We start from the raw sequence: 14766 nt of genomic DNA on the forward strand, positions 1-14766 counted from the left end.
CATTTTCCTCCGCTTGTCTGAGGTTGGGTCGCGGGGTCAGCAGCTTAAGCAGAGAAGCCCAGTCTTCCCTCTCCCCAGCCAATTTGTCCAGCTCCTCCCGGGAATCGTAGGCGTACCCAGGCCAGCTGAGAGACATAATCTTCCCAACATGTCCTGGGTATTTCTTTCCCGTGGCCTTTTACCGGTCGGACGTGCCCTAAACACCTCCCTAGGGAGGCGTTTGGGTGGCATCCTGACCAGATGCCCAAATCACCTCATCTGGCTCCTCTCCATGTGGAGGAGCAGTGGCTTTATTTTGAGCTCCTGCCGGAAGACAGAGCTTCTCACCCTATCTCTAAGGGAGAGACCCAACCACCCGGCGGAGAAAGGTCGTTTCGGCCACTTGTACCCGTGATCTTGTCCTTTCGGTCATAACCCAAAGCACATAGGTGAGGATTAGAACGTAGATCGACCAGTAAATTGAGAGCTTTGCCTTCCGGCTCATCTCCTTCTTCACCACAACGGATCAGTACAGCGTCCGCATTACTGAAGACGTCGCATCGATCTACCTGTTGATCTCACGATCCACTCTTCCCTCACTCGTGAACAAGACTCTGAGGTACTCGAACTCCTCCACTTGGGGCAGGGTCTCCTCCCCAAACAGGAGACGGCACTCCACCCTTTTCCGGGCGAGAACCATGGACTCTGACTTGGAGGTGCTGATTCTTATCCCAGTCGCTTCACACTCGGTTGCGAACCAATCCAGTGAGAGCTGGAGATCCTGGCCAGATGAAGCCATCAGGACCACATCATCTGCAAAAAGTAGAGACCTAATCCTGCAGCCACCAAACTGGATCCCCTCAACGCCTTGACTGCGCCTAGAAATTCTGGCCATAAAAGTTATGAACAAAATGGGTGACAAAAGGCAGCCTAGGGGGATTCCAACCCTCACTGGAAACGGGTCCGACTTAGTACCGGCAATGCAGACCAGGATCTGATACAGATCACACAGGGAGCGGACCACCACAATCAGACAGCCCGATACCCCAGACTCTCTGAGCACTCCCCACAGGACTTCCCGGGGAACACGGTCGAATGCCTTCTCCAAGTCCACAAAGCACATGTAGACTGGTTGGACAAACTCCCATGCAACCTCAAGGACCCTGCCCAAAAAAAATCATAGGTCAATTAATTGAAGGATAAATGAAACTGAACTTGGTACGTTTGCCGGCATCGGTATTTTGCCAATTTTTTCTGTCTCTTGCTTTGACAACAATCATTTCCTCCAGGATCAGAAAATAACCCTCCTTACCAAACATGTGTATTGTCAGACATTACACATTTTGCCAGGCTAACTGACATATTTATGTATCTTAACATCTTGGCTAATTGGCTAAGAGTTGACTCGTCATGGAGACGGATTAATGTCCACACCATGAATTGATTAACATTAAACAAGTTGAAAAACTTATTCTGGTGTTACCATTCAGTGGTTAATTGTACGGAATATGTACTGAACTGTGCAATCTAATAATAAAAGTTTCAGTTTAGTATTATCAATCCTTTAAACCAGCAAACAATGGCTTAAGTCCTAATCGGTTCTAGGTGGATCCGAGTCCATACTACGACGCCTGTGTGAGGGACTCATGTGCGTGTGACACCGGCGGCGACTGTGAGTGTTTCTGCACGGCGGTGGCGGCCTACGCCTCAGCTTGCAACCAGGCCGCAGCCTGCGTCTCGTGGAGAACCCCCAAACTGTGCCGTAAGCGTGGTCATAGTCCTGCTGAGGTCGTGATGCAAGTAGACGCTAACGGCCAAGCTGGGTGTTCTCTCTCTTTCTCTCTCTCTTTTAGCCATTTTCTGTGATTACTACAACGCCCCTGCTGCCTGCGAGTGGCACTACAAGCCCTGCGGAGCAGACTGCATGAAGACGTGTAGGAATCCTTCTGGGAACTGCTCCAACCTCATCACCGGCCTGGAAGGTAGAGTCCAACATTTTACACAACGGGGGACACACCCTTAGTAAACTCCTGTTTCTTTCTATAATTTCACTAAAAAACTATATTTGTAAATGTTAAAACCCGGCCGATAAAAGCTTTAAAATGTAATATTGGAAATTATCAGTATCGGTTTTCAAAAAGTAAAATTTATGACTTTTTAAAATGTCGTGGTACGGAGTGGCAATGTACAATGTATATCTCAATATTTTTTCCGTAGAGTAAAAACAAAACAAAAAACAGTCCTAGTTACCTGAGATATGTCATTCTTTTGTCTTAGTAAATATTGACTTACTAAGACAAAATAATTTTTTTGACTTAGTAAATATTGACTTACTAAGACAAAATAATGACTAAGTCAAATTAATGACTTACTGTAAATAAGCGTTTGAAAAAGAGTTAAAAGTGGGGCATCATGCTGACATATGCTCAACTCATCATGCTTAATTTACAACACAAAAAAAAAAAATAATAATAATAATAAGAAGACTTTGGTTTAGGCGGTGGCTCTTTGTTATTAAGGCAGCCGCCTTAACAACAAAGCGCTGATATATATATATATATATATTTATATATTGGGGTGTAACGGTACACAAAAATTTCGGTTCGGTACGTACCTCGGTTTAGAGGTCTCGGTCTGGTTCATTTTCGGTACAGTAAGAAAACAACAAAATATAAATTTTTGGGTTATTTATTTACCAAATTTGTAAACAACGGCTTTATCCTTTTAACATTGGGAACACTATAATAATTCTGCCCACGTTAATCCACATTAAACTGCCTCAAGTTGTTGCTTTGATTAAATAAAATGACAAAACCTTTCTTCTACATATAAAAAGTGCAACATTGAACAGTTTCAAGTCAACTCATCATGCTTAATTTATTACAGCATTTGGGAAGCCTGTAATTGACTTTTATTATACACACACACACGCACACACACACACACACGCAAGCACACACACGCACACACACACAACAAAATGAGCTAACGTAACGCTAAAAGCTAATTAGCCTTCACCTCAACCCAGAACTATGAGAGAGCTGAGCTGCAGTTTAAGTTTCTAGAAGGTCAACGGGCTCATAGTGATGTTTGTAATAGTTGTGACTGGGAAGTGCATAGCTCGGTTGGTAGAGCGGCCATGTCAGCAAGTTGAGGGTTGCAGGTTCGATTCCCGCTTCCGCCATCCTAGTCACTGCCGTTGTGTCCTTGGGCAAGACACTTTACCCACCTGCTCCCAGTGCCACCCACACTGGTTTAAATGTAACTTAGATATTGGGTTTCACTATGTAAAGCGCTTTGAGACACTAGAGAAAAGCGCTATATAAATCTATTTCACAAGTGTTTTTTATAATTTGGGGAGTGTACGATGTCAGCTGCTCACCTGCTAAACACCTATCTGCTCATCTCGACGCTGGAGCACTGACTCCATGCGCTCTGAATACGCACTGCTGATTGGCTGTTACATCGCTCTGAATACGCACTGCTGATTGGCTTTGTATGTAACCAATCAGATGGTTGTGTGGGCGGGACAATACTGGGTGCTCACTGCTCAGACAGAGGCAGCTGCAGAGCAGCTTGTTAAGACTTTAGTTTACAAACACCCTCGTACCGAACCGAAACCCCCGTACCGAAACGGTTCAATACAAATACACGTACCGCTACACCCCTTATATATATATATATATATATATATATATATATATATATATGGGGGTATATCCCGGGCTCGGGATCTTTCTGTGTGGAGTTTGCATGTTTTCCCCATGAATGCGTGGGTTCCTTCCGGGTACTCCGGCTTCCTCCCACTTCCAAAGACATGCACCTGGGGATAGGTTGATTGGCAACACTAAAATTGGCCCTAGTGTGTGAATGTGAATGTTGTCTGTCTATCTGTATTGGCTCTGTGATGAGGTGGCGACTTGTCCACGCTGTACCCTGCCTTTTGCCAGAATGCAGCTGAGATAGGCTCCAGCAACCCCCGCGACCCCAAAAGGGACAAGCGGTAAAAAATGGATGGATGATTGGACCTGATTCCGATGACTTGCATTGATTGGAATCAGACAATAGTGCTGATAGCGTCCGCATTTTCAAACGGAGGAGAAAAAAAGTCCTCCTTTCTATCCAATACCACATGAAGGTGGTGGGTTTTTGGCATCCTATTTGTCCGGCTTCCATACTCCTTTTTAGACACTTTACAAGAAATGCATCGGCGGCAAACTCCGTTGCTTGCTAACTAGTGCACGCCAGCTTTCTGAGACTCTTATCTTGTTAGCGCAGGCAGGATGAAGCAGTGCTTTTATTGTGACGATGAGAACTGTGCAGTCGGCAGGTTCGGCGCGAGAGTTTTGTTGACAAAACAAAGTGTTTCCGCCTTCCTGTCGGTCATTTTTTCTTAATAATGAGTTGGCAGCAGCTAGTGTTTTAGTGAAGATTGATGATTGCTAACTTTTAGGTCTATTATTTTTAATGCATGGCTGGCGATCGACCGGTAGCTCGCAATCGACATAACGTGCATCCCTGCCCTAAATAAATATGGTGGCATTTCCCAAATTTCCCAGGTCACTTTCTTTTGGCTCACTGATTGGCAGTTCCTCCTGCACCCTTCGTCAAATGTGTTTTTACTTGTCTCCTTTAATATTTGGGTGCAAGGGAGTGTCATGATCCGTGGTCCGGATCATGTTTTGTTTAGTTATGTTCGGTTAGTTTTAGACTCCCTTAGTTCCTGTTTTGTGCACTTTGGGTGTTTGTTTTGGTTACCATGGGTGCTAATTGGTTTCACCTGCCTCTGATTAGTGCTCGGCATGTTCACCTGCTGCTGAGCACTAATCAGAGAGCTATTGATTCACGTTTGCTATAAGCAACGGTGAGGTTTTCATGTTCCTGATTCTTGCTCCTGTATTTCCTTGCTTGTTCTGCCTTTTTGGTACGTTTATGATTTATGAGAAATAAATCACTTCCTACCTCACGCTGTCGTCCAGAGCCGTCCGTTCTGCATTCCGGGAGAACAAACCCCGACCCGACCTCGCCACACGTGACAGGGAGGAGCCAAATGTCTCATTTCGTTTACATCAGAGACAAACACGTGGTGTTATTTTGTTCAAGGTTGTTATCCACAATGTCCTCCGAGTGAACCGTACTTTGATGAAGACACCATGTCATGTGTGTCCTGGAAGCAGTGTGGTTGCTACGACAACCAAGGCATCCATTACGGCATCTCAGAGGTGGTTCCAGCTAAAAATTGTTACACTTGGTAAGTCTGTGTTTACACACACATAATGTTTTCTTTGTGGATTGTCCATTAATTGTTTGTTGTGATCAATGTGCATCATTTCTAAATCAAATCTAAAGGCCTACTGAGATGAGATGTTCTTATTTAAACGGGGATAGCAGGTCCATTCTATGTGTCATACTTGATCATTTCGCGATATTGCCATATTTTTGCTGAAAGGATTTAGTAAAGAACATCGACGATAAAGTTTGCAACTTTTGGTGCTGATAAAAAAGCCAGCCTTGCCTTTACCGGAAGTCGCAGATGATGACGTCACAAGTGTGAGGGCTCCTCACGTCCTCACATTCTTTATAATGGGAGCCTCCAGCAGCAAGAGCTATTCGAACCGAAAAAACGACAATTTCCCCATTAATTTGAGCGAGGATGAGAGATTAGTGGATGATGATATTGATAGCGAAGGACTAGAAAAAAAATAAAAATAATAAATAAATTCCTTTGGGCGGATTCAGATGTTTTTAGACACATTTACTAGGATAATTCTGGGAAATCCCTTATCTTTCTATTGTGTTGCTAGTGTTTTAGTGAGATTAAATAGTACCTGATAGTCGGAGGGGTGTGTCCACGGGTGTCTGAGGGAAGTCACGGCAGATCTCTGGTAAGAGGCAACTTTTCAACACAAATTTCTCACCAAAACCTGTCGGTTGACAAGTGGTCGGGAACCATGGTCGCTTGACTGCTCTGATCCATACTAAAGCTTCACCTCCAGGAATTTTAAACAAGGAAATACCGTGTGTTTGTGTGGTTAAAGGCTAAAGCTTCCCAACTCCATCTTTCTACTGTGACTTCTCCATTAATAATTGAACAAATTGCAAAAGATTCAGCAACACAAATGTCCAGAATACTTTTTAATTGCGCGGTGAAAAAAGACGACTTTTAGTCGCAAATGGTGCTGTGCTAATGTTTCCTGACAGTCCGCGACGTTTTCAACAAGAAACTCCGCAGGAAATTTAAAATTGCAATTTAATAAACTAAAACGGCCTGTGTTGCAATGTTGATATTTCTTCATTGATATATAAACTATCAGACTGCGTGGTCGCTAGTAGTGGCTTTCAGTAGGCCTTTAAACATGCTGTTAACAAATGTGTGTTTTCTTAAAGCTCCTGTACAATCACCGGAATACAGTGTAGCTACAATGTAAACAGTAAGTATTTGAAATAGACTGTGTTCACGTCACATAAAATTAATTTTGCTGATATTTTCTCATGACAGCGTGCACATGCTTCATTAACGGCAAAACCTATGCCTATGGCGCCACCATCTACAACACCACGGATGGGCTGGGAAACTGCATCACGGCGACATGTGGAGTCAACAACACGATGAACCGGAACATGTATCCCTGCTTCACAACCATCAGCCCGCAAACAACACCCTTTACTTTCACCACGGCTGAAAGGACTTCCGGTACGAATCTTCTCGAGACCCGCTGATACCTGAAGAATGAAGTAAAAAAAAAAAAGAAAAGTTATATTATTGGTATTTGCTAGAGAAGTTTGCTAGACTACGTTTCCCGATGCAGGGTCAGACAAAACTCCTCATACTCTACTTGCACATGTTAAAAGTACAATTAAAGTACCAATGATTGTCACACACACACTAAGTGTGGTGAAATTTGTCCTCTGCTTTTGAACCATCCCCTTGTTTACCCCCTGGGAGGTGAGGGGAGCAGTGGGCAGCAGCAGTGGCCACGCCTGGGAATAATTTTTGGTGATTTAACTCCCAATTCCAACCCCTTGATGTTGAGTGCCAAGCAGGGAGGTAATGGGTCCCATTTTTATAGTCTTTGGCATGACTCGGCCGGGGTCTGAACTCACGACCTACCGATCTCAGGGCGGACACTCTAACCAGTAGGCCACTGAGTTGGAACTTGTCTGTCACCTGGATGATTGAAATGAACATGAAATATGTCAGGTCTTAAAAGATGATCAATTACTTATCAGTGGCGATGTCCGATAATATCGTACTGCCGATACCCCATCCATCCATCCATTTCTACCGCTTATTCCCTTTGGGGTTGCGGGGGGCGCTGGTGCCTATCTCAGCTACAATCGGGCGGAAGGTGGGGTACACCCTGGAAACGTCGCCACCTCATCACAGGGCCAACACAGATAGACAGACAACATTCACACTCACATTCACACACTAGGGCCAATTTAGTGTTGCCAATCAACCTCTCCCCAGGTGCATGTCTTTGGAGGTGGGAGGAAATAGGCCGATAAATGCTTTAAAACGTAATATCGGAAATGCTCTGTATTGGTTTCAAAAAGTATAATTTATGACTTTTTAAAACGCCTCTGTACGGATTGGTACACGGACGTAGGGAGAAGTACAGAGCAGATACGTCTCCCAGTCATGGTTGCCAACCCTCCCGATTTTCCCGGGAGACTCCTGAATTTCTGTGCCCCAACCAAAAATCTCCCGGGGCAACCATTCTCCCGATTTCCACCCAGTAAATAATATTGGGCGCATGCCTTAAAGGCACTGCATTTGCATGCTGGCCCAATCGCGTAATATATACAGTTTTTCACACATACGTGAACGCATGCATACTTGGTCAACAGCCATACAGGTCACAATGAGGGTGGCCGTATAAAGAACTTGAACACTGTCACAAATATGCGCCACACTGTGAACCCACACCAAACAAGAATGACGATGATATTTCGGGAGAACATCCGCACTGTAACACAACATAGACACAACAAAACAAATATCCAAAACCCCTTTCAGCACTAACTCTTACGGGATGCTACAATATACACCCCCCTCTACCCCAACCCCGCCCACCTCAACCTCCTCATGCTCTCTCAGGGAGAGCATGTCCCAAATGCCAAGCTGCTGTTTTGAGGCATTTAAAAAAAAAGAATGCACTTTGTGACTTCAATATTAAATATGGCAGTGCCTTGTTGGCATTTTATTTTATAACTTCAGTTGATTTATTTCGGAAAACCTTGTTACATTTTTAATGCATCCAGCGGGGCATCACAACAAAATTAGGCATAATAATGTGTTAATTCCACGATTGTATATATCGGTATCGGTTGATATCAGAATCTGTAATTAAGAGTTGGACAATATCTGATATTGGCAAAAAAGCCATTAGCAGACATCTCTATTTATCAATACTTTTGTTCATAACCTTGTTTTTACTATTTTTACTCTGACTTTAGCAACCACAGAGGGAAGTACCACTGAACCACGAGAAACAACAATTGCAGAAAAAACAAGCTCAAGCGGAACTACCAATATACCTGAAGAAACAAGCACCACAGACAAGGTCACAGAGTACACAACAATCTCACCCATATTCACTATTAGCCCAACAACCACTTCTACCACAACACAAGGAGAAATTACAACTGTTGTACCAGGTAGCACATTAACGAGTGAAGCGACAGGAACAACATCCCAACCCTCTGTTAGTACCACAACGACCAAATTGCCATCAACGTCCTCATTGTACACTACCACTGGACCTGGAAAAACCACAACAGCACAGAAAACAACTGTACAAGGTGAGACAACACCACCTGGATTGACCACTGGCAAAACCACCGACTCTTACACAACTACTCATAAAACTACAACAACGATACCGGGTAGCACAACATTGACTCAAAATACAGGGACAACATCCCGGCCTTCCGTTAGTACTACTAAAATACACTCAACAACCACATTGGGAACTACCACTGGAGGCGGAGAAACCACAACAGCACAGAGAACAACTGTACAGGGTGAGACTACACCACCTGGTACAACAACCACCTCGACCACAACTCTTGGAAAAACTACAACCTCTGTACCAGGTAGCGAAACAACAGTTACTGAACACACAGGAACAACATCCCACCCCTCTGTTAGTACTAAAACAACAAAAGTACCATCAACATCCTCACTGGGAACTACCACTACACCTGGAGAAAGCACAACAGTGCAGAGAACAACTGTACAAGGTGAGACCACACCACCTGGTACAAAGACCACCTCTACCACAACTCTTGGGAAAACTACAACCTCTGTACCAGGTAGCCAAACAACAATTATTGAAAACACAGGAACGACATCTCAGCCTTCTGTTAGTACTACAACCTCAATAGCACAATCAACACCCTCAGTAGGAACTACCACTGTACCTGGAGAAACCACAACAGTACAGAGAACAACTGTACAAGGTGAGACCACACCACCTGGTACAACAACCACCCCGAGCACAACTTATGGAAAAACTACAACCTCTGTACCAGGTAGCCAAACAAGTACTGAAAGCACAGGAACAACATCCCAACCCTTTGTTAGTACTAAAACAACAAAAATACCATCAACATCCTCAATGGGATCTACCACTGCACCTGGAGAAAAAACAACAGCGCAGAGAACAACTGTAGAAGGAGAAACTACTCCACCTGGTACAACAACCACCCCAAGCACAACTTATGGAAAAACTACAACCTCTGTACCAGGTAGCCAAACAAGTACTGAAAGCACAGGAACAACATCCCAACCCTTTGTTAGTACTAAAACAACAAAAATACCATCAACATCCTCATTGGGAACTACCACTGCACCTGGGGAAACCTCAACAGCACAGAGAACCACTGTACAAGGTGAGACCACACCACCTGGTACAACAACCACCGTGATCACAACTCTTGGAAAAACTACAACCTCTGTACCAGGTAGCCAAACAACAAGTACTGAACACACAGGAACAACGTCCCGACCCTCTGTTAGTACCACAACAGCAAAAATACCATCAACACCCTCATCAGGAACTACCACTGCACCTGGAGAAACCACAACATCACAGACAACAACTGTACAAGGTGTGACAACTCCACCTAAATTCACCACTGGCCCTACCACCAGCTCTACCACAACTCTTGGACAAACTACAACCTCTGTACCAAGTAGCCAAACAACAATTACTGAAAATACAGGAACAACATCCCAACCATCTGTTGTTACTACAACAACAAAAATACCATCAACATCCTCATTGGGAACTACCACTGCACCTGGAGAAACCACACCAGTACAGAGAACCACTGTACAAGGTGAGACTACACCACCGGGTACAACAACCACCGCGACCACAACTCTTGGAAAAACTACAACCTCTGTACCAGGTAGCCAAACAACAATTACTGAAAACACAGGAACAACATCCCAACCCTCTGTTAGTACTACAACAACAAAAATACCATCAACATCCTCATTGGGAACTACCACTGTACCTGGAGAAACCACAACAGCACAGAGAACAACTGTACAGGGTGGGACAACACCACCTGGATTTACCACCGGCACAACAACCAGATCTACCACAACTCTTGGAAAAACTACAACCTCTGTACCAAGTAGCCAAACAACAAGTACTGAACACACAGGAACAACATCCCAACCCTCTGTTAGTACTAAAACCACAAAAATACCATCAACATCCTCATTGAGAACTACCACTGGACCTGGAGAAACCACAACAGCACGGAGAACAACTGTACAAGGTGAGACCACACCACCTGGTATAACAACCACCTCGACCACAACTCTTGTAAAAACTACAACCTCCGTGTCAGGTAGCCAGACAACAATTACTGAACACACAGGAACAACATCCCAACCCTCTGTTAGTACCACAACAACAACAATACCATCAACACCCTCATCGGGAACTACCACTGCACATGGAGAAACCACAACAGCAGAGAAAACCACTGTACAAGGTGAGACAACACTACCTGAATTCACCACCGGCACAACCACCAGCTCTACCAAAACTCGTGGAAAAACTACAACCTCTGTACCAAGTAGCCAAACAACAAGTACTGAACACACAGGACCAACATCCCAGCCCTCTGTTAGTACTACAACAACAAAAATACCATCAACACCCTCATCGGGAACTACCACTGCACCTGGAGAAACCACAACAGCAGAGAGAACAACTGTACAAGGTGGGACAACACTACCTGGATTTACAACCGGCACAACAACCAGATCAACCACAACTCGTGGAAAAACTACAACCTCTGTACCAAGTAGCCAAACAACAAGTACTGAACACACAGGAACAACATCCCAGCCCTCTGTTAGTACTACAACAACAAAAATACCATCAACACCCTCATCGGGAACTACCACTACACCTGGAGAAACCACAACAGCACAGAGAACAACTGTACAAGGTGAGACCACACCACCTGGTACAACAAACACCTCGACAACAACTCTTGTAAAAACTACAACCTCCGTGTCAGGTAGCCAGACAACAATTACTGAACACACAGGAACAACATCCCAACCCTCTGTTAGTACCACAACAACAAAAATACCATCAACACCCTCATCGGGAACTACCACTGCACCTGGAGAAACCACAACAGCAGAGAAAACAACTGTACAAGGTGAGACAGCACTACCTGAATTCACCACCGGCACAACCACCAGCTCTACCACAACTCGTGGAAAAACTACAACCTCTGTACCAAGTAGCCAAACAACAAGTACTGAACACACAGGAACAACATCCCACCCCTCTGTTAGTACTACAACAACAAAAATACCATCAACACCCTCATCGGGAACTACCACTACACCTGGAGAAACCACAACAGCACAGAGAACAACTGTACAAGCTGAGACCACACCACCTGGTACAACAACCACTTCAACCACAACTCTTGTAAAAACTACAACCTCTGAACCAGGTAGCCAAACAACAAGTACTGAAAACACAGGAACAACATCCCAACCCTCTGTTAGTACTACAACAACAAAAATACCATCAACATCCTCATTGGGAACTACCACTGCACCTGGAGGAACCACAACAGCACAGAGAACCACTGTACAAGGTGAGACCACACCACCTGGTACAACAACCACCTCGGCCACAACTCTTGGAAAAACTACAACCTCTGTACCAAGTAGCCAAACAACAAGTACTGAACACACAGGGACAACATCCCAGCCCTCTGTTAGTACTACAACAACAAAAATACCATCAACACCCTCATCGGGAACTACCACTGCACCTGGAGAAACTACAACAGCACAGAGAACAACTGTACAAGGTGAGACCACACCACCTGTAACAACAACACCCTCGACCACAACTCTTGTAAAAACTACAACCTCTGTACCAGGTAGCCAGACAACAATTACTGAACACACAGGAACAACATCCCAACCCTCTGTTAGTACTACAACAACAAAAATACCATCAACACCCTCATCGGGAACTACCACTGCACCTGGAGAAACCACAACAGCACAGAGAACAACTGTACAAAGTGAGACAACACCACCTGAATTCACCACTAGCCCTACCACCAGCTCTACCACAACTCTTGGAAAAACTACAACCTCTGCACCAAGTAGCCAAACAACAATTACTGAAAGCACAGGAACAACATTCCAACCCTCTGTTAGTACTACAACAACAAAAATACCATCAACATCCTCATTGGGAACTACCACTGCACCTGGAGGAACCACAACAGCACAAAGAACCACTGTACAAGCTGAGACCACACCACCTGGTACAACAACCACTTCAACCACAACTCTTGTAAAAACTACAACCTCTGTACCAAGTAGCCAAACAACAATTACTGAACACACAGGAACAACATCCCAACCCTCTGTTAGTGCTACAACAACAAAAATACCATCAACATCCTCATTGGGAACTACCACTGCACCTGGAGGAACCACAACAGCACAGAGAACCACTGTACAAGGTGAGACCACACCACCTGGTACAACAACCACCTCGGCCACAACTCTTGGAAAAACTACAACCTCTGAACCAGGTAGCCAAACAAGTACTGAACACACAGGAACAACATCCCAGCCCTCTGTTAGTACTACAACAACAAAAATACCAACAACACCCTCATCGGGAACTACCACTGCACCTGGAGAAACCACAACAGCACAGAGAACAACTGTACAAGGTGAGACCACACCACCTGTACCAACAACACCCTCGACCACAACTCTTGTAAAAACTACAACCTCTGTGTCAGGGAGCCAGACAACAATTACTGAACACACAGGAACAACATCCCAACCCTCTGTAAGTTCTACAACAACAAAAATACCATCAACACCCTCATCGGGAACTACCACTGCACCTGGAGAAACCACAACAGCAAAGAGAACAACTGTACAAGATGAGACAACACCACCTGAATTCACCACTGGCCCTACCACCAGCTCTACCACAACTCTTGGAAAAACTACAACCTCTGTACCAAGTAGCCAAACAACAATTACTGAAAGCACAGGAACAACATCCCAACCCTCTGTTAGTACTACAACAACAAAAATACCATCAACATCCTCATTGGGAACTACCACTGCACCTGGAGAAACCACAACAGCACAGAGATCCACTATACAAGGTGAGACCACACCACCTGGTACAACAACCACCTCGACCACAACTCTTGGAAAAACTACAACCTCTGAACCAGGTAGCCAAACAACAAGTACTGAACACACAGGAACAACATCCCAACCCTCTGTTAGTACTACAACAACAAAAATACCATCAACATCCTCATTGAGAACTACCACTGGACCTGGAGAAACCACAACAGCACAGAGAACAACTGTACAAGGTGAGACCACACCACAGGGTACAACAACCACCGCAACTACAACTCTTGGAAAAACTACAACCTCTGTACCAAGTAGCCAAACAACAATTACTGAAAACACAGGAACAACATCCCAAACTTCTGTTAGTACCACAACAACAAAAGTACCATCAACATCCTCATTGGGAACTACCACTGTACCTGGAGAAACCACAACAGCACAGACAACAACTGTACAAGGTGGGACAACACCACCTGGATTTACCACCGGCACAACAACCAGTTCTATCACAACTCTTGGAAAAACTACAACCTCTGTACTAGGTAGCCAGACAACAATTTCTGAAAACACAGGAACAACATCCCGACCCTCTGTTAGTACCACAACAACAAAAGTACCATCAACATCCTCATTGGGAACTACCACTGTACCTGGAGAAACCATTACAGCAGAGAGAACAACTCCTGAATTCACCACTGGCACATCAACCACTTCTACCACTACACCTCACAAAGCTACAACCTCTCTACCAGGTAGCACAGTAACAACTACAGAACATTTAGGAACAACATCCCAACCCTTTGTGAACACCACAACTACCAAAATACCATCGACCACTGAAGGTGTTGTCACTGGAGGACCACAAACAACAGTTGTGATTACCCAACCTTCAGTTTTGGGTTCAACTATTTTGACTCCAACAAGTGTTTTGGGCACTACAGTTACCAGACCAATAACTCAAACACTTCCTGGTAGTTCAACTGTGTTCACCAGTACTTCAGTCAGTACTGGTCAAGCTGTAACTACAGCTTCTACTTCTCCGTCTTCCACTACGTGTTCCTGCTTTTTCCATGGAAAAACATACACTCCGGGTAAGTGATGTTTAC

The 14766-nt window shown here is 44.5% G+C and overlaps 1 protein-coding gene across 1 annotated transcript in view; it reads left to right on the forward strand.

The window, feature by feature from the left end:
- LOC133535455 (mucin-5AC-like) overlaps nt 1–14766 on the forward strand; it is a 96029-nt gene that overhangs the window by 58463 nt on the left and 22800 nt on the right. The window contains exons 23-28 of the mRNA XM_061875307.1: nt 1585–1741; nt 1833–1961; nt 5083–5230; nt 6367–6410; nt 6479–6673; nt 8440–14751. Of these exons, the coding sequence (XP_061731291.1) occupies nt 1585–1741; nt 1833–1961; nt 5083–5230; nt 6367–6410; nt 6479–6673; nt 8440–14751 (6985 nt within the window). The remainder of the gene's footprint in view (nt 1–1584; nt 1742–1832; nt 1962–5082; nt 5231–6366; nt 6411–6478; nt 6674–8439; nt 14752–14766) is intronic.

Source organism: Nerophis ophidion, linkage group LG02 (assembly GCF_033978795.1).
Source record: "Nerophis ophidion isolate RoL-2023_Sa linkage group LG02, RoL_Noph_v1.0, whole genome shotgun sequence".
Lineage (NCBI taxonomy): Eukaryota > Metazoa > Chordata > Actinopteri > Syngnathiformes > Syngnathidae > Nerophis > Nerophis ophidion.